The 27682-nt window shown below is 43.1% G+C and overlaps 9 protein-coding genes across 9 annotated transcripts; all 9 read right to left on the minus strand.

Annotated features, from left to right (window-relative positions):
- Positions 1-514: 514 nt before the first annotated feature.
- On the minus strand, positions 515-2377 carry TM35_000084550 (protein kinase; the record flags this gene model as incomplete). The annotated part of the gene is made up of 1 exon (XM_029024320.1): positions 515-2377. One exon carries the CDS (start codon positions 2375-2377, stop codon positions 515-517), a length of 1863 nt encoding a protein of 620 aa, XP_028884723.1.
- A 554-nt stretch (positions 2378-2931) lies between these two features.
- On the minus strand, positions 2932-6297 carry TM35_000084560 (putative transcription activator; the record flags this gene model as incomplete). Its single annotated transcript, XM_029024321.1, has 1 exon — positions 2932-6297. The coding sequence occupies one exon, from the start codon at positions 6295-6297 to the stop codon at positions 2932-2934; it is 3366 nt and encodes a 1121-aa protein (XP_028884724.1).
- A 326-nt stretch (positions 6298-6623) lies between these two features.
- Positions 6624-9710, minus strand: TM35_000084570 (DNA polymerase delta catalytic subunit; the record flags this gene model as incomplete). The annotated part of the gene is made up of 1 exon (XM_029024322.1): positions 6624-9710. The coding sequence occupies one exon, from the start codon at positions 9708-9710 to the stop codon at positions 6624-6626; it is 3087 nt and encodes a 1028-aa protein (XP_028884725.1).
- Positions 9711-10102: 392 nt separating this feature from the next.
- TM35_000084580 (uncharacterized protein) lies at positions 10103-10447 on the minus strand (the record flags this gene model as incomplete). Its single annotated transcript, XM_029024323.1, has 1 exon — positions 10103-10447. One exon carries the CDS (start codon positions 10445-10447, stop codon positions 10103-10105), a length of 345 nt encoding a protein of 114 aa, XP_028884726.1.
- A 357-nt stretch (positions 10448-10804) lies between these two features.
- Positions 10805-12172, minus strand: TM35_000084590 (N-acetylglucosaminyl-phosphatidylinositol biosynthetic protein; the record flags this gene model as incomplete). Its single annotated transcript, XM_029024324.1, has 1 exon — positions 10805-12172. The coding sequence occupies one exon, from the start codon at positions 12170-12172 to the stop codon at positions 10805-10807; it is 1368 nt and encodes a 455-aa protein (XP_028884727.1).
- Positions 12173-12925: 753 nt separating this feature from the next.
- TM35_000084600 (receptor-type adenylate cyclase) lies at positions 12926-16774 on the minus strand (the record flags this gene model as incomplete). Its single annotated transcript, XM_029024325.1, has 1 exon — positions 12926-16774. One exon carries the CDS (start codon positions 16772-16774, stop codon positions 12926-12928), a length of 3849 nt encoding a protein of 1282 aa, XP_028884728.1.
- A 1398-nt stretch (positions 16775-18172) lies between these two features.
- On the minus strand, positions 18173-18973 carry TM35_000084610 (uncharacterized protein; the record flags this gene model as incomplete). The annotated part of the gene is made up of 1 exon (XM_029024326.1): positions 18173-18973. The coding sequence occupies one exon, from the start codon at positions 18971-18973 to the stop codon at positions 18173-18175; it is 801 nt and encodes a 266-aa protein (XP_028884729.1).
- Positions 18974-19162: 189 nt separating this feature from the next.
- TM35_000084620 (p53 and DNA damage-regulated protein 1) lies at positions 19163-19531 on the minus strand (the record flags this gene model as incomplete). The annotated part of the gene is made up of 1 exon (XM_029024327.1): positions 19163-19531. The coding sequence occupies one exon, from the start codon at positions 19529-19531 to the stop codon at positions 19163-19165; it is 369 nt and encodes a 122-aa protein (XP_028884730.1).
- A 236-nt stretch (positions 19532-19767) lies between these two features.
- On the minus strand, positions 19768-20358 carry TM35_000084630 (cyclophilin; the record flags this gene model as incomplete). The annotated part of the gene is made up of 1 exon (XM_029024328.1): positions 19768-20358. One exon carries the CDS (start codon positions 20356-20358, stop codon positions 19768-19770), a length of 591 nt encoding a protein of 196 aa, XP_028884731.1.
- Between the last annotated feature and the right edge of the window lie 7324 nt (positions 20359-27682).

The raw sequence follows: 27682 nt of genomic DNA on the forward strand, positions 1-27682 counted from the left end.
TTTTTTTTTTTTCATCATTCTTTTCTCTCTTTCCTCTATTCTCTCTATCAATGGAGTTCCTTTCCCTTCCCTACCCTTCCCTTCTGAGTAACATCTGCATACCCACCACATTGAAGTATTTGCAGTTTCCTTTTTTTGTTTCTTCTTTTCGTTTTCTTTTCTTTTTTTTAAATTGTAAATATATATATATATATATATATATATATAAACACATTTTATTCCCTGTTCGTTTTCATGGAGAGAATATAAAGAGGTTCTAACGTTTGGTAAGGAGATAAAGAGTTAATTATTATACATAATATATATATATATATATATATATATATATTATATTATATGTATAAAAAAGATGAGCCCAGCCACTACAAGTATTTTTTTTTTTCTTCTTTTTTACTTTCCATCGTGTCTCACTGCTACTACAATTCCCACCTCACCTCACCTCCCCCTTTTTTAAATATATATATATATATATATATATATATATATATAATATTCCTTTTTTTTTCTCTTTTTCTCAGACTAGCTCGGGTGGACCTTTAACCATTGTATCTTCCTCATAACGCAGAATTTCCTCCCGAAGTACTTTTCGGAGATTCAAGAACCATTGATGGAATACAGTGGTTTTCCCTGCAATACGGTATGGAATGACTCTAGTATACTTAGACATACAAGGAAGTAAACGAATACCCACTTCAATGACTTTTTTATTAGACTCCATATAGGTTCCATAAAGAGTACCTGTTACACTATCTTCGAATTGAGTGGAAAGGGCCTTTTCTGCTGAATGAATTCGCATACTAATATTTTCTCTAGTTCCAGCGACTGTAAATCCTGTACCTACGCAACTATTTACTGCTCCAATTTCAGTAACGTTAAATATATCTTTAATACTACGAAGTCTTCGTACAATAGGGTGATCCTTAAAGGCATCATAACGAGTACACATATTAACAAATTCCTCAAATGACATTCTTCCTCCACCATGACGTTGTGGATCAATAGTATGAAAGAAATCTCGTATTTCTTCTTTTGAAATACCAAGATGAAGTCTATTTAGATCTTCTTCTGTAATTAAACCAGTATGATCAACATCAATAGAATCAAAAGCGTGACGAATTTCTCTCAAATATTCCTTTTCTAAATCATAATTGAATAAATTAGCCATGGAGGTGATATTGTACTTTTTACCCACATTTTGGTTTTGTGTCCATCCAATAATAAATGCTTCCTTTGATATACACCCATCCTTATCTTGAGCGAAATTGGACATAAAACTTTTTACTTCTTCCTCTGATACCGGTTCGTTATTCTTTAACTTGATAAGTGCATCTCGGACCTCTTCATGATTTAAAAATCCATTTCCATCCACATTACATGCATCGAAGGCTCTACCAATTTCATTTAATTGTTCAAATGAGGCGGAGCCCTTTTCTTCTGATCCCAATGTTGGGGATAATACTCGTTGCATAAAATCCCCAGACTTTGGTGTTGTTAAGGCGGAGGAGCTGGATTCCAATTGCATACTAGGAAATAATGACATATCCAAATCCACTTGAAACCAAGGATGATTAATAACATCTTCTGAAGTGTAGCGAGTTTTAGGATCTAACTCCAGTAAACGTCCGATAAGATCTGCAGCATTTGGAGAGAGATATCTATTTCTTCTGTTGTATTGACAAGTAAGAATACGTCGCTTGGTCTCTGCATCTGTGCGATCTGTAAAAGGTAAATAACCACAAAGCATAAAAAATAAAATAGCTCCACAACTCCACATATCACATGCACTTCCTTCATATCCTCTACCACTTAATACCTCTGGTGCTTGGTAATCAATACTTCCCGCAAGAGAGTGAAACAGAACCTTGTGATCATCTGTAAAACAGCCTTCCTTTGTATACCGTGAGAGACCCCAATCACACAATTTCAATTCATTTTGTTCGCCCAAGAGAAGATTTTCAGCCTTGATGTCACGGTGAACAATATGGAGACCGTGACAATAATGAACGGCGGACATCAGCTGTTGAAAATACAAACGAGCAGTTTGCTCATCAAATCGTTGGGAATTCACAATTTTATCAAATAATTCCCCATTAGGGGCCAATTCCATCACAAGATTGTATGAACTTGATGACTCAAAGGCGTCAAGTAGTTTTACAATGTGCGGATGACGTATCTTCCGCATTACCTCAATTTCACGATCCACATATGATTTTATATCAAACGCTTCTATTTTTTCCTTTTGAAGGACTTTCACAGCTACATTTATTTTTCGCTTCCTATCATAACCGAGGTATACTTTACCAAATCCACCGGAGCCTAAAACTTGCTTAAGTTCAACGGTCCCAGCAATAAGTGTCGTGGTAGCGTCAAACCCCATCTTTTTTTTTTTTTTTTCAGAAAGCTACTAATATATATATATTTCTTAACGAACGCTATTTAACGGGAAACAATACAGAAAAATAAATAAAAAAAAAGAACTAGAAGAGGTAAAATAAAAATGAGGATTTACAAGAATAGTCGTAAATACACACACACACGTATATATATATATATGGAGGATAGCATGATCAATAAATAAATAAATAATAATAAAAAAGAAGATAAATATAAACATAAATGGTTGTGGTATTAGCAGTAGTAGAAGTATTAAAGGCACTGAAATTTCTTTTCTTTCTTTTTTTTTCTCATATATCCACAAACAGAGAAAGAAAAAAAAAAAAAAAAACATGTCATTTCATAGCACAATCTATTGACCTTCGTCAGAAGCAAATCTGTTTAAATGAGAACAAACTCTCTCTCTCTCTCTCTATCGCTTTCTCTTTCTTTCTTTCTTTCTCTCTGTCACTCTATGGAAATATATATAAACTATTCCATTTCCCCAAAATTTCATTTTTTTTTTATTTCTTTTTTAGTTTTCTTTTTTTCTCTTTTTCATTTTTTAAATCCATTTTCAGAAAGTTCCAGTTTCCTTCGTCGTAATACAGGTTCCCCCGCATCCCCATTTGGTTTCTCCCACTCTTTCGTTACGGATTGCATTAACACTCGCAGTCGTCGTTCAAAGTAAACATCTCCTCTTGATTGACACCAAACATCAAAACGGTTTTCCGGCATTCCTTTAATAACTTCTCCCATATTCTGCATACTAAATCCCGTTTCATATGCCATGAGAAAAAGATTTCGATCAAACTCATGTGTCCCACGACCTTTAAATGTTAATTCAGACTCTGGATGATCGTAACTTTCCACTTTCCATCTAGCCGCTCGAAGGGCATCTTCATTCTTTTTTCGTTTCGCCTGAGACTTTTTAATACGTTCTTCAATACAGGCAAATCCTTTTATACACTGTTCCCCACGTTCAAGAAGGGCAGTGACGTAATCTCGTACTTCTCCCACTGTCTTGTTAGATGCCACTGCGGTGGTTAAACCTGGATAATCCGTTACATCATAAGATCCACTGCAGAGAGCGGCTACAAGACGACGATATTCTCTGAAACTCCAATTTGCAAATCCCTCTTGAAGAAGTCGTTCTCGTTCTTCCTGCTCGACAGTTGTTAACGTTTCATCTTCCTCCATTTCATTATTTTTTTCCCCATCCGTTCCTTCTCCTTTTTCCTGTTGTTGCTGTTGTTGTTGTTGTTGGGGGCCATCACTATTTCCTGTATTCTCATACTTCCGTTTCCAATTCTGAACCATGAGAGCCACTTCCGTATTGTGAAGTTCCTGCAATCGTTTGAGATTATATAATTGATGAGGAAGAAACTTTGGACATTTTGGTAATCGCAATGGTGGGGCTTTCGTGGCGCGACTTTGTAAACGTTCCACTTCTTCCTCTGTGTAGTGTTGAACGGCCTCTCGCACACGATGTCCACGTCCGAGTTTCTCTCCCACACTTAAATATTCCGTAATCATTTCTGTTGGTACCACCATTTGGGTATCTTTCGCTGCAAATTGACAGGTGTAGGGTAAATTATCTTTAGCCTCAATTGCCCCACTGGTGGATCGAAAAAAAACAAGAGCTTCTGTTAAGTTTGGATGAAGTACCACCTTTGTCACTTCTCCATATTGAGAACATTGATGATGTAAGTCATCTTGTGAAATGGGAGTTGTGAGAGTGAGGTGAAGCATACGAGATTCCACACCAGTTTTAAATCGTACACCTTCAAAATCATATACATTCGCCTCCTCCGCACCAAGTTTAAAACTGGCTAAAGACATTTGAATTTGTTCTTTAATAGTGGAATTCAATTCTTTAGATTTTTCTTCTCCTTCGAAAAGTCTATCAATATCTGCTTCTGTAATATCTTCATCCTTTGCTTTAAAGAGTTCCTCGGCTCCAAATTTAATCATGGAGAGAAGTTCCTCTTTAGAAACATTATTACCATTACGTCCTTGCATACGTCCTTGTTGAACCACCATCGCATCAAGATAAAGTTTTTTTAATGCCCGGCGATAAATCTTTTCCTCCACTGTACCATCCGTTACAAATCGATAAACACGAACCACTCGTTTTTGTCCAATACGATGGGCTCTATCTTGTGCTTGAAGATCCATTTGTGGATTCCAATCGGAATCATAAATAACAACATGATTGGCAGCTTGTAAATTAATACCAAGACCTCCTGCTCGTGTGGAAAGTAAAAAGATAAAATAATCACTATTAGGTGAATTAAATGCTGCCATTTGAGCATCACGATCATATCCACTAGTATTTCCATCAATACGACATACTTTAAATCCACGCATGGAACAATAATCTTCCAAAATATCCAACATAGTTGTAAATTGAGAAAAAATTAAAACTTTATGTTTTTCTTCTTTATCAAGAAGGAGTCGATGAAGTAATTTATCAAGAATAATCATCTTTCCACTGTATTTTACAATACGTTCATCTGTAATAAATGGTGGACCTTCTTCTCCACCATCCATCATATAAGGATGATTAATAACTTTACGCAAACTCATCATAATATTAGTTAAAGAAGACATATTTCCACCTGAAGATTTATTAAGTACTTCTGCATCTTTTGCTAATACATGCATATACCATTTTCGTTGTGTCTTGGTTAAACTACAAGCAACATAAATTTCTTTCTTTGGAGGTATACCAGTATTAACTTCTGATTTTAAACGTCGAATCATAAGAGGAGCAAGTATTTTGTGCATATTAGACATTGCATTACTATCCTGTTGTCCACTTGTAGTATCAAACCACATTTCAAAAGATCCAGCATTATCAAAAAGGCGAGGAACAAGAAAATGTAATAATGCCCAAAGTTCTTTAAGATTATTTTGTAATGGTGTACCTGTTATAATAAGACGATGATTACTAACAAGAGAATCAAGGGCATTATGTGCACGACTTTCCTCATTTTTAAGTTTATGTGCCTCATCTACAATGAGATATTGCCAATGAATACGTTTAAACGTTGGTAATTCATCTAATACCATTTCAAATGTAGTCACAATCACATCATATTTAATATTATCATATGGTTGTAGATGAGATTTAATTAATTCTGGACGTATATCACTAGATCCATGAAACTTAAAGGCACTAAGTCCTGGACACCAATGTCTAAGTTCACGGTACCAATTACCCATAACAGACTTTGGACAAACAACGAGATGAGGTCCGGGAAGTCCATATGTAAACTTCAGATAGGCTAATGTGGCTATCGTTTGCAGTGTCTTCCCAAGTCCCATCTCATCTGCTAAAATTCCATTTATACAACGAGAAAAGAGTCCTAAAAGCCAATTTACTCCTTCAATCTGATATGGACGTAGTTTTCCTCGAATATACGATGGTGTTTCAGTGAGATGTAACATATCATCAAACCCCATGGAATCTGTTTCCCCTTCTTTACTGTAACGATGACGAAGACGACTTTTATTTTCCCCTTCATGTTCTCCTCCCCATTCACGTACTCCTGTCCAATACTCCGTTTCTGTGAGTAATCGATCAAAGGCGGAAAGTTGTTGGTGTTTGGGTGAGGCACGTAAGCCTCTAATAATATTTTCTCGCTCATGATATATTTCTGTGTGTCGTCTTCGCTGCTTTGCTGCCACTTTCACACTTTGGGCCGCATCAAAAGATGGTGGGATGTAACCTTCATACACTTCGGCCTCACTCTTGGCGTTAGGGTCAAGACCAGCCCGCACACATCCCAACAGTATCTGTTCATACAACTCAGACGCCGCGAGATCATTCATGCGACGGTCCAGTTCGCTGGCGGTGTGTAGATCTTGACGCTGTCGCACTGGGCGACGATCCGCACATGTCGTCGTCATCATCATCATCAGATGGAAACTTAGAGGTTGTATATAAATAAATAAATAAATAAAAAGAAAGAAAAAAAGAAAAAAAAAAGAACAGAATGAGAGAGAAAAAAAAAACAAATACAAAGAAAAATAATATATATATGTATATATATATTTTTTTCAATTTATCGTACCTTTTATTTTTCTTCTCCTCTTTGATTTCTGAAGAAGTTTTGGTTTCACACTCCTCTCTCTCTCTCTCTCTCTTTTTTTTCGTCATTAATTTACCTGTTACCCTCAATTATATGTATGTATGTATTTTTTTTTTTTTCGTTGTTGTTGTTTACATAAGGCGTTAAGAAATGTTACCAATCATCCACGACACCGAATCGATCCAGGAGTTCTTGTTGTTCTCTGACATCCTTCTGTACTTTTTTTCTCAAATAAAATACGGGGCAGTCCTTGCTGGTACAGATAACCTCCTGATTTAAGGATCCTTGACATTGTTGGCATTGGGTCCATACCTGTGAATAAATTGCCTCGTAGTGATTTCGTTTTGCCACAATCTTTCCATAAATATCTGGTTCTTTATGATGACAATTTTCACAGAGGGCTCCACTCTTTATAACGGCTCGACATGAAATACATTGAAGTTGAAACTTTACGAAACTCATTAAACCTCCTGCATTTTTGCTTGGTGCCGATACCGCTATATGCCGTGTGTGTTCACCCTTTATAAGAACACTTGGATCATCCAGAACACCTTCAAAAACACGTAAAATAGGCGGGGCAAGTTGATGTTCTAGATAATACTGTGTATCGATTGGAATATTATTATCTAATACGTAAATAGGATCTTCACTTCGTTCATAGGCTTTAGCGCCTTTCGCCGCTCGTATGATAACATAAGCCACACGATCCCCAATATTTGGAGCAGATGCGGGATCTCGTTTTCGCATACGTTCAACGAGGGCAATATGAGCCTGTCCCCCTGCATACTCATCCTCTGCTTTAGAGAATGCTTTGGTAATTACGAGATGTGAAATATCCAGACGATTCAGTAAAAGATCACGAATGGTTCCTTTTACATACTCTACTGCACTTTCTACTGAACGTTGAATTAATATTCTATTTAAAACTCCAGAGACAATACTGGCCACAAGAGGACAGTTGTCACGTCGTACGGTTTCTATGCCTTTTGCATCCAATTTATCATATTTTTCTGTATTAGTCCAGAGGAGTCCTGCATACCTCTTCTTGTTCATTAATAAATATGGAAAGTACACCTTTTCAAACTCCAATTTAATAGGTTTAAGAAAGTGATTCGATACTTTTTCTGCTGCCTCCTTTCCAAACTCCATCGCAACTTTTAACCTTTCCTTATCACTGCTAGACTCATCCGTTACACACTTAATCATCACAGAATCGGTATCACCATATACCACCTTTACGCCATTGTAAAGAGACTCCACAAGAGATTTAGTTTTATCAATCATTTCTCGTCCATACGACGTAACAGAAGAACTAACTTCTAAACAAGGTAATTTCCCTACTTGAGCACCTGTAAAACCATAAACGGAATTAGCACTTACTTTAAGTGCTAATTGACGACCATTTAAAACTTTATATTCCACCGATTCTATAGGGGTATTTTTCATTAATGTTTTTGCATGCTTTCGAGCTGCAAGGAGATCTTGTACTACTTCAGGTAAAACACCAGGGAATAATTCTTTTTTTACAAATGTATCACCCGTAGGAGTACGACTTAACATATCTTCAGGACATCTCGCAATGTCAGATGGGCGCAGTAGTGTTGAGTAACACAAATTATGAGCAATAATAATAGAAGGATATAGAGATGCAAAGTCAAGAGTGGCAATAGGACAGTTATAAAATCCTTTTATAGGTTCAATAACAGTAGCACCTTCATAACCTCGTTGATCAAGTCCACCAGAGTATTCTACTGTAGGTATGACTAAGTTTCTAGCCTTTCCTTTACGTAAAAGCATGGAGAAAACTTTAATTTGTTGTCCACGTTCTAGTAACCATCCAATTGGTACACCCGTTACACGTGCCATCTCTACATTATTTACCATTATCATAAGTCGTTCTAATAGTTTTACTGGTAGCAACGCATCTTTTAAACAATACACCGCCAAACGACGACGTGTTTCTGGAGTACCTTGTTGAAGATCTGCAATAATAGAGTGATGTACATCTTCTTTTTGTTCTCCCAAGAAATTCTGGGATACAGCATTAAGAGAATAGGTTCGAAGTTTAAAATCACGTTGAATGACAACCATAACATCCATAATTACACGACCTTCTAATACTAATTCAGTATACTCTCTGTTTCCCATTTGTTTAGACATAAATTTCTTATCTCGTGCCACTGTTCGTTCATTAATTTGACGTCCCCAGTAGTGAAAAGCATCATTGATCTTTAACGCTATTCCACGATTCAAAAGATATGGAAAGTCAAAATTACAAATATTATATCCTGTAAAAATATCAGGATCAATAAGTTTAACGAAACGTACCCAAGCCAGAAGCATTTCTTCTTCTGTATCATATGAGTAAACTTGAGCACCAGCGATAGTTCCACAACTTTTTAAAGTAAATATAGATCGCGTAAGTGGTTCTGATTCACTACCATAGTTTATACAATGATTAGCTATTTGAATAACAGGGTCTTTTTCAGGTTCTGGGAAAAATCCTTTCCTGCCTTGACATTCAATATCAATAGAAAGAATACGAAATGGGGCAATGGACAAAAACTGTCCAACTGCTTCATGATTTTGAACTACTTCATGCGAGCAACAAACTTCAATTTGACATGTTGAGGTGCGTACTGTGGAAGGGAAGAATTTCCCTGCAGGTACTGTAAGCCAATTACAACCACCTATATCATTATCAACGAGGAAACGGAGTGGAAAGATAACGTTACTCTCAAAGGTTGGAAAGACACGGATACCTTCCCATGCCCCAGCACACATGACACCACGATCGCTGAGTAGACCTCTAAGTTTCGGAATATGTTGCGGGAGTTGTACAACAATCTTAAGATGATCACTGCTGCCGTCATTTTGATAGTACATAATACTCCGTCTTTTGTGTAACTCAATACGCACTACAGTACCTGATACATGTGTTTGGGAATCAAGCATAGAGTTCAATTCATTCATAAGTGTCTGTGAGTAGACAGGTAACCAATTCTGTGGAGCCTTAATCCACAGATACGGTTCATAGTTGTAGCAATGAACAAGGACGCTGTATCCCTCTGCAGTCACACCGTAGAGACGAACAATGGGGTTTTCCGGGTGCTTTACGGTGGAAACCGTCTCGTGTGGACTTCCCTTTGTCTGGCAGCAGTCGAGTAGCTGGAAGAGAAGATCGCGGGTTTGAATGTCTGCCGGTGGCAGGGGACGGGCGAGAGATGCCCAGCGGTCCATTAGGATAAGAGTGGGATTATTATTATTATTTTTTTTTTCCTTTTTTATCTTTTCCCTAACACGTCTCTTTTTGTTGTTATGGTTGTTGTTGTTGTTGTTCTTTCTTCTTTTTTTTTGTCTTCTTCTTGTTTGGTTTCTTTTTGTATTGGTGACTGGATGTATCCGGGGAAAAGCAGTTAAATCCACACCTCTAAGAGAGAATAGAGAAAAAAAGAAAAGAAAGAGAGCACACAAACACACAGAGACATCCATATATATAAATATAGCAATATATAGCAATATTCTTTCCCAACACTTAAAAAAAAGAGAGTAAAAATCAATTTCTTTTTTCTTTTTTTTCTCTGGCATTACAATAGAAATGCAAGGAAATAGAAACGAAGCAAAGTATTACTTCACCGGCCTTTAGGACCATATGTCCGTGCATATAGTTGCCGAAGTGTCTGACGAACAGTTTGGCGGCTTTCCTCACATGGTGCCGCGTGCTCCAGTATCTTCCAGATATTTTCTTCTCGCCTAATATGGTGTTTATCAAGAAGATCACTCTGCACCACCTGCATAGAAAGCCTCCAGTTCCCAGTGAGTGCGAGTCGCTGGAGCAGAAGTGGTAATGTTTTCTTGTCTAAAACACGTGAGCGAATACCTTCCGCAATGATGTGTTGCACTTTTGTGTTCCCACCTCCGCTTGACTGCAGTTTCTCAGAGAGCCGACTCACTTCACGGATAGGTAGTCCTTTCATCCTTCCAGGAGTCTGAATAGAAAAAGAAAGAGGAAAGAAGAAGACCCCAGAAGATCTTTCAACGACAGCTCAGAAAAATCCCATCAACAACAACAAAAAAAAAAAATAGGAAAAGATCTATTTTTTTTTCTTATTTTTCTCACTTTCGCCGGTATAATATAAACATCCTAGTTGTTGTTATTACCAAGTCCAAGAAAAACATGCAGTTCTCTCTCTCTCTCTCTCTCTCTCTCTCTCTCTATATATATATATATATATATATCCGTTGGGAGAAAGAGAGAGAGAGAGAGTGCGAGATTAAGAAAATCCATCACCACAGCGATTCAACTGTCAATGCAATGTATTTCTTCGTCTTTTTCAGGCACCTTTTTCAAGAGCATTTAATTTCTCTCGGTTGCGCAAGTACAACTCAAGAGGAAAATCAGGGGCAATATCAATCATATCTTCTGGGAACCAGTAATTAAGAAATGTAAGAAGAAGCCAATCTATAATACACAAGAGCCAGCATATAACTCCGAACAACATTCCAACTGATGCGTAGTTCATCAAACGTTCATAAAGTGACGGAGTTTTACTATCCAAAATTCTTTCATACACTCGCTCTGTGCGCTCCGCTACCCAGTCCCAACTGTAGAACCGTCTAACACTCTCATGAATTTCCCACGGAGAAAGATATGGAACACGAAGAATAGCTTCCTCTAGTGCCGCAGTAATAGAGGCAGGATCAGGTTCAGCCAATAGCAGCATATTAGGTGGGAGTACTTCAGGTACACCCCCCACCCGCGTTGACACACCTAACATGCCACAAGAGGCTGCCTCAATTAAAGCAATACAGAACGCTTCTGTCAAACTACAATTCAAAAATATTTGACCTTGCCTCAATACGCTCCGCACTTCAGAGTGTGTGAGAGGTCCAAGCATTTTAACTCGGTCCATCAAGTTGTGTCGCTCAATCATTTGTTGAATCTGCGATCTACGAGGCCCATCACCACCAATAATCCATTTGATATCAGGATGCCTCCTGCAAATCTCGGGAATCACATCAACGAAAAGGTCAGATCCTTTTCGATATACAAGCCGAGCAATAACTACAATTGTCAGACCTTCCTTGTCAATCTTTGAGGCCCACGACTTGTACTTCATATCCTCTGGAGGAGTAAACACGGAGGTATCCGTCGCGTTTGGGATAACGCTAACACGTTCAGGTTCTATTCTAGCACGAAGTACAGTATTTTCCCTTGAAGTATTACTAACACAGATTACCTGATCAACATTACGAAGGCTCCATTCTAGCACCTTGTTAATGTGAATAGAAGCTGCATCAGCAAATCCAAATAAAGAATGATCTGTAAAGCACGTTTTCAGGCCTAAGGTACCAGCATGAAACAATGCTTCATGACAAAGATTAGACGTTGTCTGATGCCCATGAACAACAGTTATACGCTCACGAATAAATACAGACCTCAAGTAAGGAAAACTCAGAAACCAGGTCGGAAGTGTCACTGAACCCGGAGGTAACTTAGCTGCCAAAAAAGGCAAATAATACACCTTCATTCCATTCGTAAAGTAACGTACACCACACCTATCACCATACGCACGTGTAATAACAACGATCTTGTGACCCCTACGCATGAGACACTGTGCCACGTTGTAAATGTGTACCTCCACCCCGCCAAACCCGGGAAAGAAAAAGTCCGACACCAGCGCCACGCGGTGTCTGCCCATCCCGCCACACAGCCTTTCTACCCCTTCTACACAGAAGCAGACCCATGGGGAAAAAAAAGAAGGAAAGATAGATATATACTCAAACAGAAAAAAAAAGTAAAGAGAGAACACAACAACACCAGATGTGGAGTCTGACACTCGCAGAGCCAACAATAAACACCCATGTGGGAGTAACCACACAGGTTACAGGATGAGAAGAATTGCCTACAAACGTGTCTCCTGCAGCACATAGTATATCTTGCCTGCAATCACAATATTCCACGCATACCATATATTTTGCCCAACGACATCATTAGAAGCATCACTGTGCTATACATCTGAGACGAAAAGAGACACTGCAATACATCAGAAAGGGGGTGACAGTGCTCACGAAAAATACAATTATCAGGGAAAAAAAAAAAGAAACAAACGCACAAGAAACACATACGGGAATAAGAGCGAAACAACCAGTGTTTCGTCAGCGTACCCTAGATACAGTGAATTCACTCAAATACATTTAGCCCATACAGCGGCACAGGGGAGATGTTTTCCCATCCGCTGAGAGAATTAGAAGAAAAAAAAAGCCGCAAAAAACATGCGTCGATGACTGAAAACAAGGTAAGGTAGGAATGGAGCACCGGGACTCGATTAGGAACTGTCTAAAAGTATTACTGGTGCCACTCGACTACGGCAATAAAGACCTTGTCAAGGAAGGAGACACACAACGGCGTGGTGGTGTCGCACAGCAAAGCTTTAGTGTAATATCTGTTTTTTTTACATTCCAACCCTGGAAGTTGGGAGTGACTTACGCACCTCAATAGTCACGTTCGAATCGCTCCCGCTCATATCTGTTACCTCCACAGGTGCATACAATACAGCCAATGATCGGCGCGCTTCTGAAAAGCTAACGATAGAATTTCGTCCCAAAAGTCGATCAACAAGACTGTGGGAAAGGCTTCCACGTCCCGCTTCCGAAGTGCCACCGGCACCGTGCGAACTCTCAGTCAACACTTGAGCCCTGCGATCAATAACACGGCACAACTTTAGTCCCAATTTATCTGTAAGGTCACGGCAGTAGTCTTCATGAGACATGCTGGCAGGTTTAGATGCGATATTCACGTTCCATCGCTGTAGCAGTGGTTGCATGGCTTTTGCTCGTTGATTCAATGGAAACGGACTGAATATTATAGTTAGCAGATTGGTGAGAGCTTCAATAGCGGGATTTGGCACCTCACCCTTCAACGGTTCGGAAGAACAACCATCACTTGTTGATGTGTCACCCAGCAGTTCCTCATTAACATTGTCAAGCCGCAGTGCAGCGAAGGTGCGGCCGGGCACTGCGTCCAGCTGGTACATCTCCACAGGCTTCGGCACGCCACGCAGCGCCACAGGGCCCAGCGCAGTCACGTCCAGCTGCTCACGCTCAGCTGTGCTCAGCGCCATGTACGTCGCCCGCGTCAGCAGCACCTGCCCGCCGTTCGCAACGCTCTCCGTGCGTGCAGCCATGTTCGACGTGCTGCCGTAGTAGTCGTACCCCTTCGTCACCTCGTCGTGCTGGATGTCAGCAAGCCCGGTGTGCATCCCAACACGAACACGCAGACCATTCCAGTACTGCCCGTACACAGCAGCGTCGAGGCGTGCAGTCGGCGGCACGTACTCATCGTCCTCCTCTGCCTTCCCCTCCTCGAACACATGGTACGCGGCTTCAATGGCACTCGTACCCCAGTCATACTGCAGAAACGACTGCTGCAGCTCACGCGCAAGCTGCACAGCCGCAAACACACTCCTGCACGCAATCATGAACGAATCACCAATCGTCTTCACCTCGTAGCAGCGGTACTTTGCAATCAGCGCACGGATCAGGCGGTGGTGCGTCGCCACAGCGTCGGGCATGATCTCCGGACACGCAGCCCACAGCGCCGTGCTGCTCTCAATGTCAGTGAACACCAGTGTCACAGGGTCCGTCGGCTCCTTAGGCGCATTCTCGTTGTCGCGACTGTTGCGGAGGCGACAGAAAACAAACATAAGCAGAGCGGGAATCAGTAGAAACACAAATACAGCCCCAACAGCAATTCCAATAATTTGTCGTTTCGTCAGTCCCTTGATCTCGGGCTCCCGGTATATCATGGAGGGCGTAATACCCTCCATCAGCGGTGGCACAGAGGAATCAAAGGCACGAGTCAGTGGCCACACAGAGATTGACGTGGCACCGTAGTTCCTCCCACAACCAGATCCTGTAGCCTCACTACCAGTACATGTGGTGCTGTTTCCATCCGTATAGGGGCCGTACATCATGTCATCCACTGTCACCATTACCCTAGAGTAGAAATAGTTCGCAATGGTGGTCGAGTCGACAATATCCAACCCCTGCGCGATAGATTGTGTTGTGCTGGTGCTGACAAAGGTGCTCAGGGAGAGCGGTGACCACTGCGCACTATCTTTGAACACCTCGTGGTACCGCGACACCATAATCGATGCTTTCGGGTCTGCCCAGTGAGGCAAACTCGTAGTAATCAGCATTCTCTCCGCAATCTCTTTCCCGGAGAAGAAACGCAAAAACTGGGGGTAGAAGACGGCGAACGGCGAAAAGAGCACCGCCAGGCGAGCGTCCTTATTCTTCTCCAGGTGCCTTGCCATGACCTCAATGTCCTGTTCCAGAATCTCGATTGCAAGCGTAAGGCCGCTTGCCGACAGTTTACCCTCTAGGGATTCATCTGCTCCCAGCGTCGCACCAGAACGTAGAGAGACGCCAAACGTTACGAAGGAGCGGCGCACAACGTCCAAGGTGGCCTCAGCCATACTACCGCGCACCACAGCATTACCAGAGGGATCGCTTGTGCTGGCAAGGTACTGGGCCAGTACGTACACCTGCTGCTCAGTTGTCGGTCCAAGCAGAATCACATTCCGTATGAAGGAATTCAGGCGCGAATTAAAAAAAATGGGATCTATGAACACGACCTCTGGTGCACTCAACATCTCATCAGTTACAAGCCCCACCACAATGTCAGTAGGTGATGTCTGCTGTTCCAGCTCTAGCCTATTCCCTGTTTCAGCAATCAACGCCGGGAGAATCTTTAGATTGTAAAGGTGGTTAGCATTAGGGTCAATAGCACCCTCCAAACCAGCCAAGATCTGCTCTGCCACGTACAACCCAGAATTATCAAAGTCAGTAAGGAGAAACGTCACAGCAAGTGCAGGATCGTGCATAACATAGCTTGGATAACAATCCGTCAGCTTGCTTGTGTACTGTCCTTCCGGCAGAGTTTTGGCCAGAGAGGAGTTTTCGAACTCCTTCAGATAAATGAGGTTGCCTCCCTGATTGCACTCGGACATGGCACCCTGCGCAGCAGCAACGGGATCAATGGTGTCTCCAAAGTCACCAATGACAAAGTCGTCAACCAAGTAGCGACGCTGGGCAAAAAGTGACGTGACATACCAATCGCGATCACGTGATGAATCATAGGAATCAAGAGTCTGCATAAACACTTCGCCAGCCATCCAGCCAGCAACCATCATTTCACCACTTGTTACGTCGTGGAGGTGCTGTAGGTCATCCTGGTATTCTGACTGACCACTGTTTTTCAGGTAGAGTCCCATTACCTCCTGAAATCTCTTGATGCATTTGTAGCTGGTGTCACTCGCTAATGGGTTTGACCCTGTCGTGAAAACCCTCCCAGGCTGAACGGGAGTACCCGTTGCCTCAACATCTCGCCAGACTGAGAGTAGTAGTTCCTGTAGTCTTGCCGGTGCCATCACGTATATTTCACTTGTACGGTTGTCCGTGAACAGCATTCTGATGAAAGACTTAGTGGTTTCTGTTGCAGTACCCATGACAAGAACAGCTTGTGGACGGGTTTCCACAAACTTCTCCCATTCCTCCTGGAATTCTGCATCGCTCGAGGTGAAACCTCGCAAGCCATCCAGACAAAACACGCCGCCAATACTGCGGCCTGTGTCAGCCATCAGTTTCTCAGCAAGCTTGTACTCATGTTCGCCATAAACTACACCTGTCATGTACATAAAGCCCACGCGCAGCACACGCAAGTAAGCCATGGCGTAGCGCATCAGGGTATACACAGCGACATTCATGTCTCCCATTAGGAAATAGAAGTGTTTGTCCCAGAATCGCACGGACAAATCATCAATAAGCGGTGCGAACGCAACAATATTATGTTTCTGGAGGGTCTCCCTGGCAGCCAATAACAGTGGCGAAGACACCGGTCCAACCATCGTTAAGAGGTCATTATGTTGATTCAAAACGTCTTCGATCGTTGCAGCAATATTGCCTTCGGTAACAACCTTGTGAACAACATTCACATCCGCTGTCCGACCGGTGTGGTTTCGGTGCCATAGAGAGGCAAGGAAGCCGTGTCTGTATGCCTTCACGGTTTCTGTATAACGTGGATTCTCCGTATTCAGGACTTCGAGGACTGTGACATTTATTTTCTGTGCCGCTGTGATAGTGACCTGCATGAAGGAGACCAGAAGTAGAAGGGTAAGCAGCGCATCCCGAAAGGGCACCGTGCGCCTCACCCCCCACACTGTTCCTCGCTTCCAGAAAGTGCATGGTAAAGAAAAAGCCCAAGAAGAAGCTATGGTATCTTGGCACGTCAACTCGTGCATAATGCTGTGTCTCTGTGACGGGGTTTCTCCTTCCTTCCTTATGTGAGTGGGTGTGTATGAGAAATACATGCACTTTGTCACCAACTTATCAAACTATGTACAAAACAAGAAGAAAAAGACTTACTTGACAGCTTAGACGCATGAACTGCAGTCCTAATTGACGGAACAGCATCTGAATAAAAGACCACAAAAAGAGTAACAGCATCAGGGAAGAAAAAAATTAGCACAACACAGGTGACCTGAGTGCGCTGCATCAGCACCACAGGTCCACAAACGCCAAGTTCACAACACACACACACACAGAAGCCAAACAATGACGTCTACACTCGTCACGGTCACTCCCTCCATCTTGGGACACAACTGGCACTGGTATGCAGCACTTCTTTCGCTTGTCAAAAAAGGGGGAACATAGAACATGGGCCTCGCAGGGAAACGTGCAAATGTTTCCCCCAGTCAACAGTGCTGCTGGAGCGTCAACCATTCTACCAAAGCCCATCAGCAGAGAGAAAACTCAGCAGCACACTTAACAGGGACCAGGGGTCATGATCAGTCACAAACCTCGCTACTCAAGCACACTATACTCTTGCGCACTCCACCGAAAATAACAGCTAATCAGAGAGAGTGCTATGATTTAATTTTTGTTCTTTCCAACAAGGTCAAGAGGTTAACTTCTAGCCTGTATTGTGTTTGTAGTTCTTGTGAATGGTTTTGTTCATAGTACTATTTTGTTTAAATGCTGTAGTTTTTCTTTCTGTTTGCATGATGGTGATATTTGCATAGGTGTTGCATTGATATTGTAAATGAGTGCCACGTGTGATTTTTGGCTGTTTAATTGGTGATACCCATATTAAATCAATGGTGGTATACACTTTTCTCCTGAAAGTAGCTGAAAGTTTTTGACGTATTGGGTTGTGATAGTTGGAGTGGCAGAAGAATTTAAGAGTTTTAGTGATTCTGTGATAATCGCTCTTTCTTGATGCAAAGTTTGCATATCTTCTCGTGTTCCTGTTTAAAAGGTGTGTAATTTACTTTGTTACCTAAAGGTGTTTTTTTTTTTTTTTTTCTTGCTATAATGAGTCGTAATGGACGATACCACGTGTAACCATAACAGGGTTTTTTTACTTTTTGAAGTGGTTATAAGAAGGGTCCTATGATCAGTATTTTGATTCTGATGATTACAATACGCATATGGAAGTATGCTGTAATACTCCAGAAGTATAAGTATCTGCTGCAGGAAGTGGGCGAGCAAGTTATCAAAGAGATATTCATAAGGGGGTAGTAGGGACCTTTGTAGTTTGACACATCATTCAGAATGTAATGCAAGAAAAAAATGGGATTTTGTTGTGGAGTTCACAGAAGGTTATTTATGAACCCTGCTCTACAAAAGTACAAGATGCATTACTCGCTACAAAAGTATAAAGAAGCTGTTGACTGTCTCATAGTGATCGTCTTCCAATCTAATCTGAAAAATGTCAGATCATTCATACCTATCCCAATATGAAGGCTGGCATTTTGCCTTACTCGCATAGCCAAGTCAGCAAAAGCCACAAGCTCCATTGTTGCCACACGTCCCTCGATACGATCTTGTAGAGACTGACCATCAACAACAAGAGAGGCGGTAGCACTCGTAGTTTTTAGCTCCATAACAGACTGTAAATTATCAAAACGTAGCAGAACAGTACAAGTGGCTTCGTTTGTAGTTGCAATATACCGCACAATATGAAAGAAATCCTGAAGAGAACAAATCCTATGTAGTACAGTTACCTCATTATCAACGTTTAGAAGTGGTCCAAGGTCATGTAAAACTGCTACTCTTGCCCAGCGCTCACATTCTACTGAATGCAAATAGACATTTGTTAGATCGCAACCCAAATGAAGCGTCACGTATTCATAATTCTCAAAGAGTCGTAGTACTCGAAGAAATAAACTACAATCAATTATCCACGAAATGCTTTTTTCACATTTTGAATCATCTGTTGCAATCTTATTGATCATCATCTCATTCTCGGGAAGCTCAATAATAACTTCGGAGTAGCTACACTCCGGGACATCGGAACGAGTCAAACGCAGTTCAGATGAACCCTTTCGGGTGGAAAGAACAAATTTTATTCCATTATCCTTAAAAGAAAGGTACCTTAAACAAGAACTAAGTATTTTCACCGATGGTAATGTAAACGAAGCCACTGAATGCTCGTTCATAATGACCCCCTAGCCTTTTTTTTTTTTTTTTTTGATAAATGAAGAAGAGAGATAATGATTATATCAAGAAAACATACCGAATAACAGTGATAGAGCTCAGCACTCATACACGCATAATATATATATATATATATATATATATATATAGAGAGAGAGAGAGAGAAATATATATATTTATAGACACTAACTTCAATTAACAGGCTTCAACTCAAAACCTTTCAACATCTGAGCAAGTGTTGCCTCTGATCCTTCTAATTCCGCCAGATAAGCTATCTTCCTCTTTAAATCATCACGGGCACGTTCAATCTCTTTTGCCCCAGCATCCAATCTCCAGGATAAAAAGTCAAGTGTATGCTTGGGTTCCAAGCAAGACTTGACGAATACTCTACCACTGCACAATAACCAGAGATCTTCCGAATACTGTTTATTTTTTATAACACGACTACCCTCCCTATATTGGTTTTGTCGCCGATCAAGATCAGTGAGGTATTGTTTAGCCTCAGCCACCTCTTCTGCAGCATTTTCAAGCTGCGTGCTGTGCGTGGCATTTATATCCATACTTAAATATCGAAAATGAAGAACAACTAGCCTATATTTAATATATAAATATTTAAGAAAAATATTGCAAGTGAAAAAAAAAGGAAACGATACCCCAAAAAAAGAGCAATTGGGAAAACAAATACCAAAATAATAATATAGGATCTCGTTCTTTGTTTGTTTGTTTTTAGAACCCAGTGAACAATCCACACCATCATTTATGAAAACAAGAATTAATCCTAATACCAAGAAAACATTTAATTCCCTGCTACTTCACCACAGTCTGTGATTGTTATTGGTTGACGGACAGCCCCTGATCGGCTCCCATTGGCCTCCACTTTCTCAATAACATCGTACCCTTTGGTTACCTGACCAAACACCACATGCTTTCCGTCCAACCACTCAGTAGCAGCCGTACAAATAAAAAACTGAGAGCCGTTAGTGTTGGGTCCAGCGTTGGCCATAGAAAGTGTGCCTGGACCAAAATGTTTTCCAGCTCTACCAGCAAATGATTCATCCGGAAACTTTAGGCCATAGATTGATTCCCCACCAGTGCCATTCCCATTAGTGAAATCCCCTCCCTGACACATAAACTGTGGAATGACACGGTGAAATTTGCTACCCTTGTAGCACAACGATTTCCCTGATCGTCCCACACCCTTTTCACCGGTGCATAGGGCGCGGAAGTTCTCCGCAGTTTTTGGAACGGTGTCCTTAAATAGCTCCATCTCAACCCGTCCAGCGGGCTGAGATCCAATTGAAATATCGAAGAACACGAGTGGATTCTTCGGGTTGATAGGGTAGAAGGGTATCTTCCGCTGTGCCGCAAAAAACGTGCGAGAGAACATTGTAATTTAATCTCAAACAAGAATTTCTATAACCAAGAAGAAAAAAAATGATTTTCAAACAACCATAGCATGCCAATAAAGAAAAGGAAAAAAAAAATACGTAAGAAAAACACACAACAAAATCCAAAAAAAAAAAAAACAAGTCGTGAGAACCCATAACCCCGAGAAAGAAAGCATGCCAATATAAAAGGAAATGTTCTTTTTTTCCAATTAGATTAGTGTTGTATCGATCCTGAACTGATCCTGAACTTTTAGCGTTACGTAGATCGCCATACATTTCCACGCTTCTAAAACCACCGCATTGCCAGGAAAAGTTGGGTAAACTCCCATTCGTTCTTTTCAGAGTTAGAAGCCTATTTTCTTGAAATAAAGAGGTTTATCCCCATCGAAAGAAAAAAAAAAACACAATAAAATGGGCAAACGCACTACTCCACCAGAAATCACCAACGGAAGGAAATATGAAAATTTCATCGCCTTCCTCCCTTTTCGCACCGGGCAATGGCATGCTCCAAATCCTTTTTCCTTTGCAGCGGCAAAGACGCCAACTTCAAGCATCAAGACTCGATGTTCTTCTTCACATCAGTTTTCGGGAGCCCCCACCTTCCGGGTCTACCCGCCGGATTTTCGTCGAACCTGGGCGCGGCTTCTTTCGAAGGGATGGGGGGTGGCGTGGCGAGGGGGCCTTCCGAGACGCCCGCCAGGATCGCCATTTACGCGCGAAAAGGTGAACTGTTCGTATCGCCCAAGTAAGTTTCGTGGGGTTTTGGCCAAAAACATTGTGTCAAAATAAAAAAAACAATTATCCATTACGAGGGGCGAACCGCCAACCTGTAGGAGAGTCGATGGGGTTGCTTTGCCCTTTTGTGATCGGAATAACCCCAGCCTCACTTTCACTTCATAAAAAGAAAGACGAATAAGTAGCAGTGTTTTACTTTATCATCTTGAACCCCCCATTTACTCGCCACTGCGCGTGCGCATCCCAATTTTTTTTTTTCTACCACGAGGGTCGCCCCCACAAACAAACAACGGAACGGGTGAAAATGGAAGTGCTGAGAAACCCTTTTATCCCGCCCCCTGCCTTCCCCATCGCAAGTTCCACCCCTTCGTAACGTCTAAATTTTAAATGTTTTTTTTCCCTAGATATGCCGTCCGCGGGGCTTCCTCGGACGCGGTGAAACTTCGAGTAGATCGCATTTCATGTGAGCGCAAAACTCTCTATGGCACCGGCTTCCGCCACTAACGCCAGTGAATATGCGTTTCGTTTTTGCATAATGTACATCATCGCCGTTGCTCTTCGCATGCGAATATCGAAGGGGCTTGTTAGTTGCGTTCTAAATCGCGCAATGCGAGATTAACTACACGCCCTTCCGCTTGGGATATCATGAGCGGCGAATGCTCCCACACACCGCCTGCGGCCAGAACTTCCCCCGAATCCCTGAATAACAACGCCCCCCCCCCCCCCCCCCCCCCATCCGTACATGGAGGCGTCTGTTGCCAGCGTTTCGGTGGATGGTAACCGCCGCGGTGGGTGAACGGGCCCGTTCGTCAGAAATGTTTGAGCCAACTTTGCCCAATGACCCTGGCATTAGATTATAACTTTGCTGGGCCTTGGGGCCGCAATAAACCCCGATTTAAACGAGAAAAACGCCATCGCACTATTTTTAAGAAATAGTAAGGGAAAAGGGATTCACCCCGCACCACCGTTGCGCACATCGCGTGCGAAACTTACTTTCCAAGCCTCCAGCCGTGGTGTATTCCAATGGCGGTGCTTCTTCCAACCTCTTTATTCTCTTTTTCCTTAAAGAAACCGTGTTTTTCTTGTGGTTGAAGCGCATTTCTATGAAAACATATTCCTTTGCTTGATGGTGTTGCTCCCCAATAGTGGCCCCACGGCTTTGCATGTTATGCGCGATTTGGTGCCCCAAGCTTCCACCTTTTCGTGTGGACCACTTATTCTGATATCATAAATCCAAACGTGTACTTTTAACTTCTTGAGCGACGCTTGCATCGGCAATGCCAATAAACGATCGCCAGCCAAACTCTTGTAATGGTATTTAAAACACCAGGACCACATTTGCACCCCATGGGAAGGCGAGTGAACCCGACTGGTTCTCCGGACTCCGTGCGGCAACGGAAACTTGCTCGCATGTTAACGGGGAGGGCCGCCTGGAAAAATGATGAGTTTAAATCATATGACGTTGCGGTTTCCTCGCAAACCAGGACCAGGTACCGAGAAATGCGACCCAAAGGAACATTGGCCTCGTAATCGTCCTGGGCCTTCTTTTCTTTAGCCAAGCAATAAACATCTTTTCTTCCCTGACAATTTGCCCCCACCCACCCCCCGCCACCTCAAACGGGATCATCCATCCTGTGGTTGGGTATGGCGAAGCTGTGCCAATAATGCCTGCTTCCTTCATACGCTTCGCATCGGCGTTGTTATGCGTAGATTGGATTCACGTTCCTTTAAAGGCGTTTCGATTTTTGCATAATGCTCCACACCTCGTTCCGCCGCCCCCTGGCGCTATTGTTCTGGCGTTTTCTGATCCATTTGGCGGTCATTTTCCCAGCGCCTATTTGTTGCAACGGTGATCGTTCTTCCTCTTTTTTCGTTTCCACCCTACTTCGATTTGATCGCCGCGGCACGCCGTCCCCTTAAAAGAGGCGCCAAAATCTTGTTTTGTGGATTCTGGTAGGGTCTATTTTTCCGCTTCCCATTTTTCCAAATCTCCTTCATCGATGGTGTCAGGTGCTCTGAGTTGTCGATTGTTTGCCCCAATGGCCTAGACACCGCGCCGTGCCCAATGGGGTTTCCATCTTATCCGCGTGTTTCCCCAACCGTGTTGGCAATCGTGGGTCGCGATCGTGTTCGACCGCTGCCGCCGCGGCGTGTGCCATTGACCCTCTCTTTGTGGGTGGGCTGTCGCGCCGTGCGGGGGAAGAATATTTTCCACATCTTTTTTGGTTGCTGTCATTGGCTTTCCGTCGCCCGCCATTTCTTTCAGGATTTCTTTGACCCGCCGTGCGTACCCCACTCCAATTGCTACATACCTCGCGGCGTTTTGCGGATCGCCCTTGAATGCCTTAGGAAAGAGCCCTCCAATCCACTATTACGGCATGTGGGTTCTGGGTGCGCGCTGTGAAACGTTGTTTCTGAAGTTGCGCTATTTCTCCCCAACGGCCGGCCGCAGCCGATGCCAATCGCAAAGCCGCCCGGGTCCTTTCCCACGCAAAACTTTCGCTGATCATATCCAACTCCCATCTCAAGATGGGGCGTGCTTCTTTGTGCGGTCTGCATGCGGCCCCCTTTGCGGATGCGCCTGGGACGTTTGGGTGGGCGTTCTCCCCAACGCCAACGTTGTAATCCGTGTTCGTGTATATCGCAAAGCGCTGTTCTTTTTGAAATCGCAAATTTACGATAAATAACGGAATATCTTCCAGAATCTCTGAATTGTTCCGCGCTGTAAACCAAACGAACCCTCTCATTATTGAGCCTCGCCGTTCCCATGCCGTTCAGGTCCGCATGTGTTTTGCGATCTGGCTGGCCTCTGAAGCCGACGCCGCGATGTACGGATCGTGGGTCGCGCAGGCATTATCGCAAACTCATTGGTGGATGCCCTCCCGTGGGGGGGGGGGGGGGGGGGGGGGGAAGTGTTATTGATGGGAAAGTCACCCGAATTTGTTTTGGTTGTACATTTTGCTTTTGCGTTTCTCCGCTGGTAATGGTTTGTGGTGCATTCAAAAATTGCGATCGGAAGAAAATTACGGTGTTGCGTGGGCTTCCCCAGCAATTCGCGTCTTGCTTTCGTTTTTGCCCTATCCCTCCCGGGCACGGTGTTCGCTGTTTCCGTTGGTGAATGTTTTTTTTTTTTGGCTTGCAATCTTCTTTCTTTAGAGACACATGGCGCGTAAACATACAACGCCCGATACGACCGCAATTGTGGCGGCGTGCTTTGCTGGGCGGTGGTGGTGGCGAATGTTTCTTCTGCCACTTCGCGGCGATATGTATGAAAGGATCATCCCGTTTTTGAAGCCCAACGATAGCTTCCCGAACCCCCTGCATCTTCACTCCGGGAAAACCTTAACTGTTTGTATTGCCCGCATCGGCGTGCAAAGCACTCATCCCATTTGAACTTGTTGTGCCGACACCACTTCATTGCGAATAGCGCGCGTTCATTGCAGAAATTAATCCGTGCCTCGTTTTAGGGCAGGGCAAGGATTTGCTGGCATGGGAAAAATTTCCCGGTATGCGGTCGCCAATGGACTTGGCGATGTCTCCCTTAAATAACCTATCATTGCTTCAAAAGTACGGATTCGCTCTTCTGGCCTGATGCGTTTGTTCCATGCTGGCAGCTGGAGCTCCTGTAACCACTATAATCCTGATTTTGGCCCTTCCTTGTACGCCATTGATTCTTTATTCCCTGTGCTATGCTCTGTGTGTTAAATCTATCCCTTGTTTTTTTTTGGAGTGTTGGTGCTCGTTTCCCTGAGTTTTTTCCGTCTACTAGTGTATAAGAGTTTCTGCCGCAATTGGTGCAATAATTCTGCCACCTGATTTTCCCATTCGGTGAGCAGTTCCAGCGCTAAAGCGAATAGCGTCTGCGTTTCTCCCAGTTGCATTCTTGCCGCCGTGTCGTCCTGGCAAATCTGTGCCATTTGATTTGGCAATTCCTGAAATGCATATTTGTGTTTTTGTAACCCCTAAAGTTCTTAACCTCCAATGGCACTCGAGCACGCTGGTAGTGTTGCCATTGCGGTGGCGCTTCTATTGCTACTACCTTTAGTATTGGTATAGGTATTGGTTTTTAGGAATTTGTGAAAAGAATATGTATCTGGATTTTGCCGATGGCAGTCTAGGTTCTGAGAGTGTTGTGATCTTCCTTTGTGCCCCTTTATTATTGGATGATAAGCTTTCTTGGTCAAAGCCGCTCGTGCAATCGCGACTTTATAAGACTTTAAATGGCGCCGACGTTTTGGCAAAGTCTGCGCAACCTTTACTTGGCTAGGAACGGGGCTCTAAAACCCTTCTTTTCCCGCGTTGTAAGCTTTTTGGCTATGTGTCATCCGCGTGCAATTGCGGTTGCCGAAAACAATGGGCCACGTCACGACACTCTTGACGAACCACAGTGCTCAAAAAACTTTCGAGGGGCATCCTCCTGTCGTTGGTGAATCTGGGGAGGGGCGGCTCCGATTGCCAGGGTCCCCGCCGGTTTGCTTCGAAAGGCCGTAGGGCCCCGTTTGCACCTTGTTATGCGCGCGGCGTCTCTTAATCGAAGGCCCAGGGGTTCCACATCGCTCACCAGTGGCGTTCAGCTTTTGTGCGGCGAATTCCCGGCATCTCCCATTTAGGAAAAATACACGCGGATAGCAAACGCCAAAGCGAGCAAGATGCGGGACACCATCGATGTGGCAACGGAGAGACTCTCGTTAACAGGGCAGTTTGAAACGTTTTGCTGGGCTCACACGGGAAACCGATGAAAGAGGAGAGCGCAACACCTTTCATCACCGCAAACGGTTTGGCCACATAGCCAATTTTACAGTAGGCACGAATGCTGAGGGTCACGATGTGCTTGGAAACAGTGCCCATGGACATTCTGAGAATTGGATTGCAGGAGATGGTGGCGCATTCAGAGATAAACCAGGACAGACTATTATCGAAGCACTAGAAGGGCTAGAGCGTTTCAGTCGCGCACGGATTAGAAGGATCAAACAGCGTTCCGCTTGCCGCAGATCACGGCGAGTCGATGGTCGGAAATCGTAACTTTGACGAAAACGAACTTTCTGCAGGTCGGGGGTCGGAGCTGTGATTTTGGATAGGACCGTGGTTACAAAAACGGCAAAAATGGATCCCCATCAAGCCTCCCGCTTTATAAAAAAGATTCAGGGCAAGGGCGCGTTTGCTCCCATACGACTGCTGGCCGCTTTGCGCCCATAAGAGTACCCCACACATTTGACAACCAACAACGTGGAACGTATTCTGGCTTCATATGGTGGCACTGCTCATTCGAACAAGTGCAGTGCATTGAGGCATGTGACAGAATTGGTTGAGGTCCACAGCATGAATCCGCACGCGATCGCGCAACTCGCAAAACATGTGAATCCGTTCGACCTCCCGCAGAAAATGGCTTGATAACTTTGCCAACAAACGACATTGCTCACAAAGGTTTTCTTCGGTGTCGGCGTTGATGTGATAAAAGGAAAAGATAAAAAGAAGTCATAGAACGATCATACATCTTTTGCAGAAGCACACACGAATTGCATCAGTAGACGAATAAAGTACAACCCCTCTACAGCCAGTTCAGTTAGCGGTGCTTGTTATTGGTTAGATTGTATCCTGGTTGGACGGAGTGTTTTTGTGTTGTTTTTAACACATTTGGCCTTTGCTGAGATTAAACCCATACTAGCGTCCGAGAAAAAGTTTAAGAGTCATTCCCGTGGCGGACGCGGCTTTTTTGCGAGATGCGGAGGGGGTAATAACGGATGCCTCATCATTAGAAACAGGTTCCTTGGTCGTGGCGTTTTCTGCTATAAAAGAAAAACACTCGAAGAAACGCCAGAAATGGATAGCACGGCCACGCGAGAAAAATAGCGCGACAACGCAGCAGGCGGTCTGTCACGTGGTGTTCCTTTGCCGCTGGTGGGCTTGGCGAAGGGGGTTAAAATTGCAAAGGCGGGCAGAGGGGTCTAGAGAGGAAAGGAACCTTAGAATCTGCCACTTCATAAGTCTTGCCGGGTGAGTCTTCCGGAAGAAAAGAGAATTTAATGTTTAGTGCCTTTTCTTTATTCTTCATGTCAAAGGCTGGTTGTGGAGAATAAATTCGCACTTCATATATTATTTCTTTGTTTGTTTTTGTGCATTTGTTTTGCAGGATGTGGCCGAAGTATTTGTTTTACAGGATGTGGCCGAAACAGAAAGCGTATTCATTTTTTTTTTTTTTTACAGCTTGTGAAAAGAATGATCAAGTCAGACGCCAATAGCCAATCGACTTGGGTAAGGTATTTATCGTCTAAAATATTATTATTCATTTTCTTTTTCATGGTATGCCGTCGACAAAATCCAGATACATATTCTTTTCACAAATTCCTAAAAACCAATACCTATACCAATACTAAAGGTAGTAGCAATAGAAGCGCCACCGCAATGGCAACACTACCAGCGTGCTCGAGTGCCATTGGAGGTTAAGAACTTTAGGGGTTACAAAAACACAAATATGCATTTCAGGAATTGCCAAATCAAATGGCACAGATTTGCCAGGACGACACGGCGGCAAGAATGCAACTGGGAGAAACGCAGACGCTATTCGCTTTAGCGCTGGAACTGCTCACC

Source organism: Trypanosoma theileri (assembly GCF_002087225.1).
Source record: "Trypanosoma theileri isolate Edinburgh chromosome Unknown TM35_Tth_8_V1, whole genome shotgun sequence".
Taxonomy (NCBI): Eukaryota; Euglenozoa; class Kinetoplastea; order Trypanosomatida; family Trypanosomatidae; genus Trypanosoma; species Trypanosoma theileri.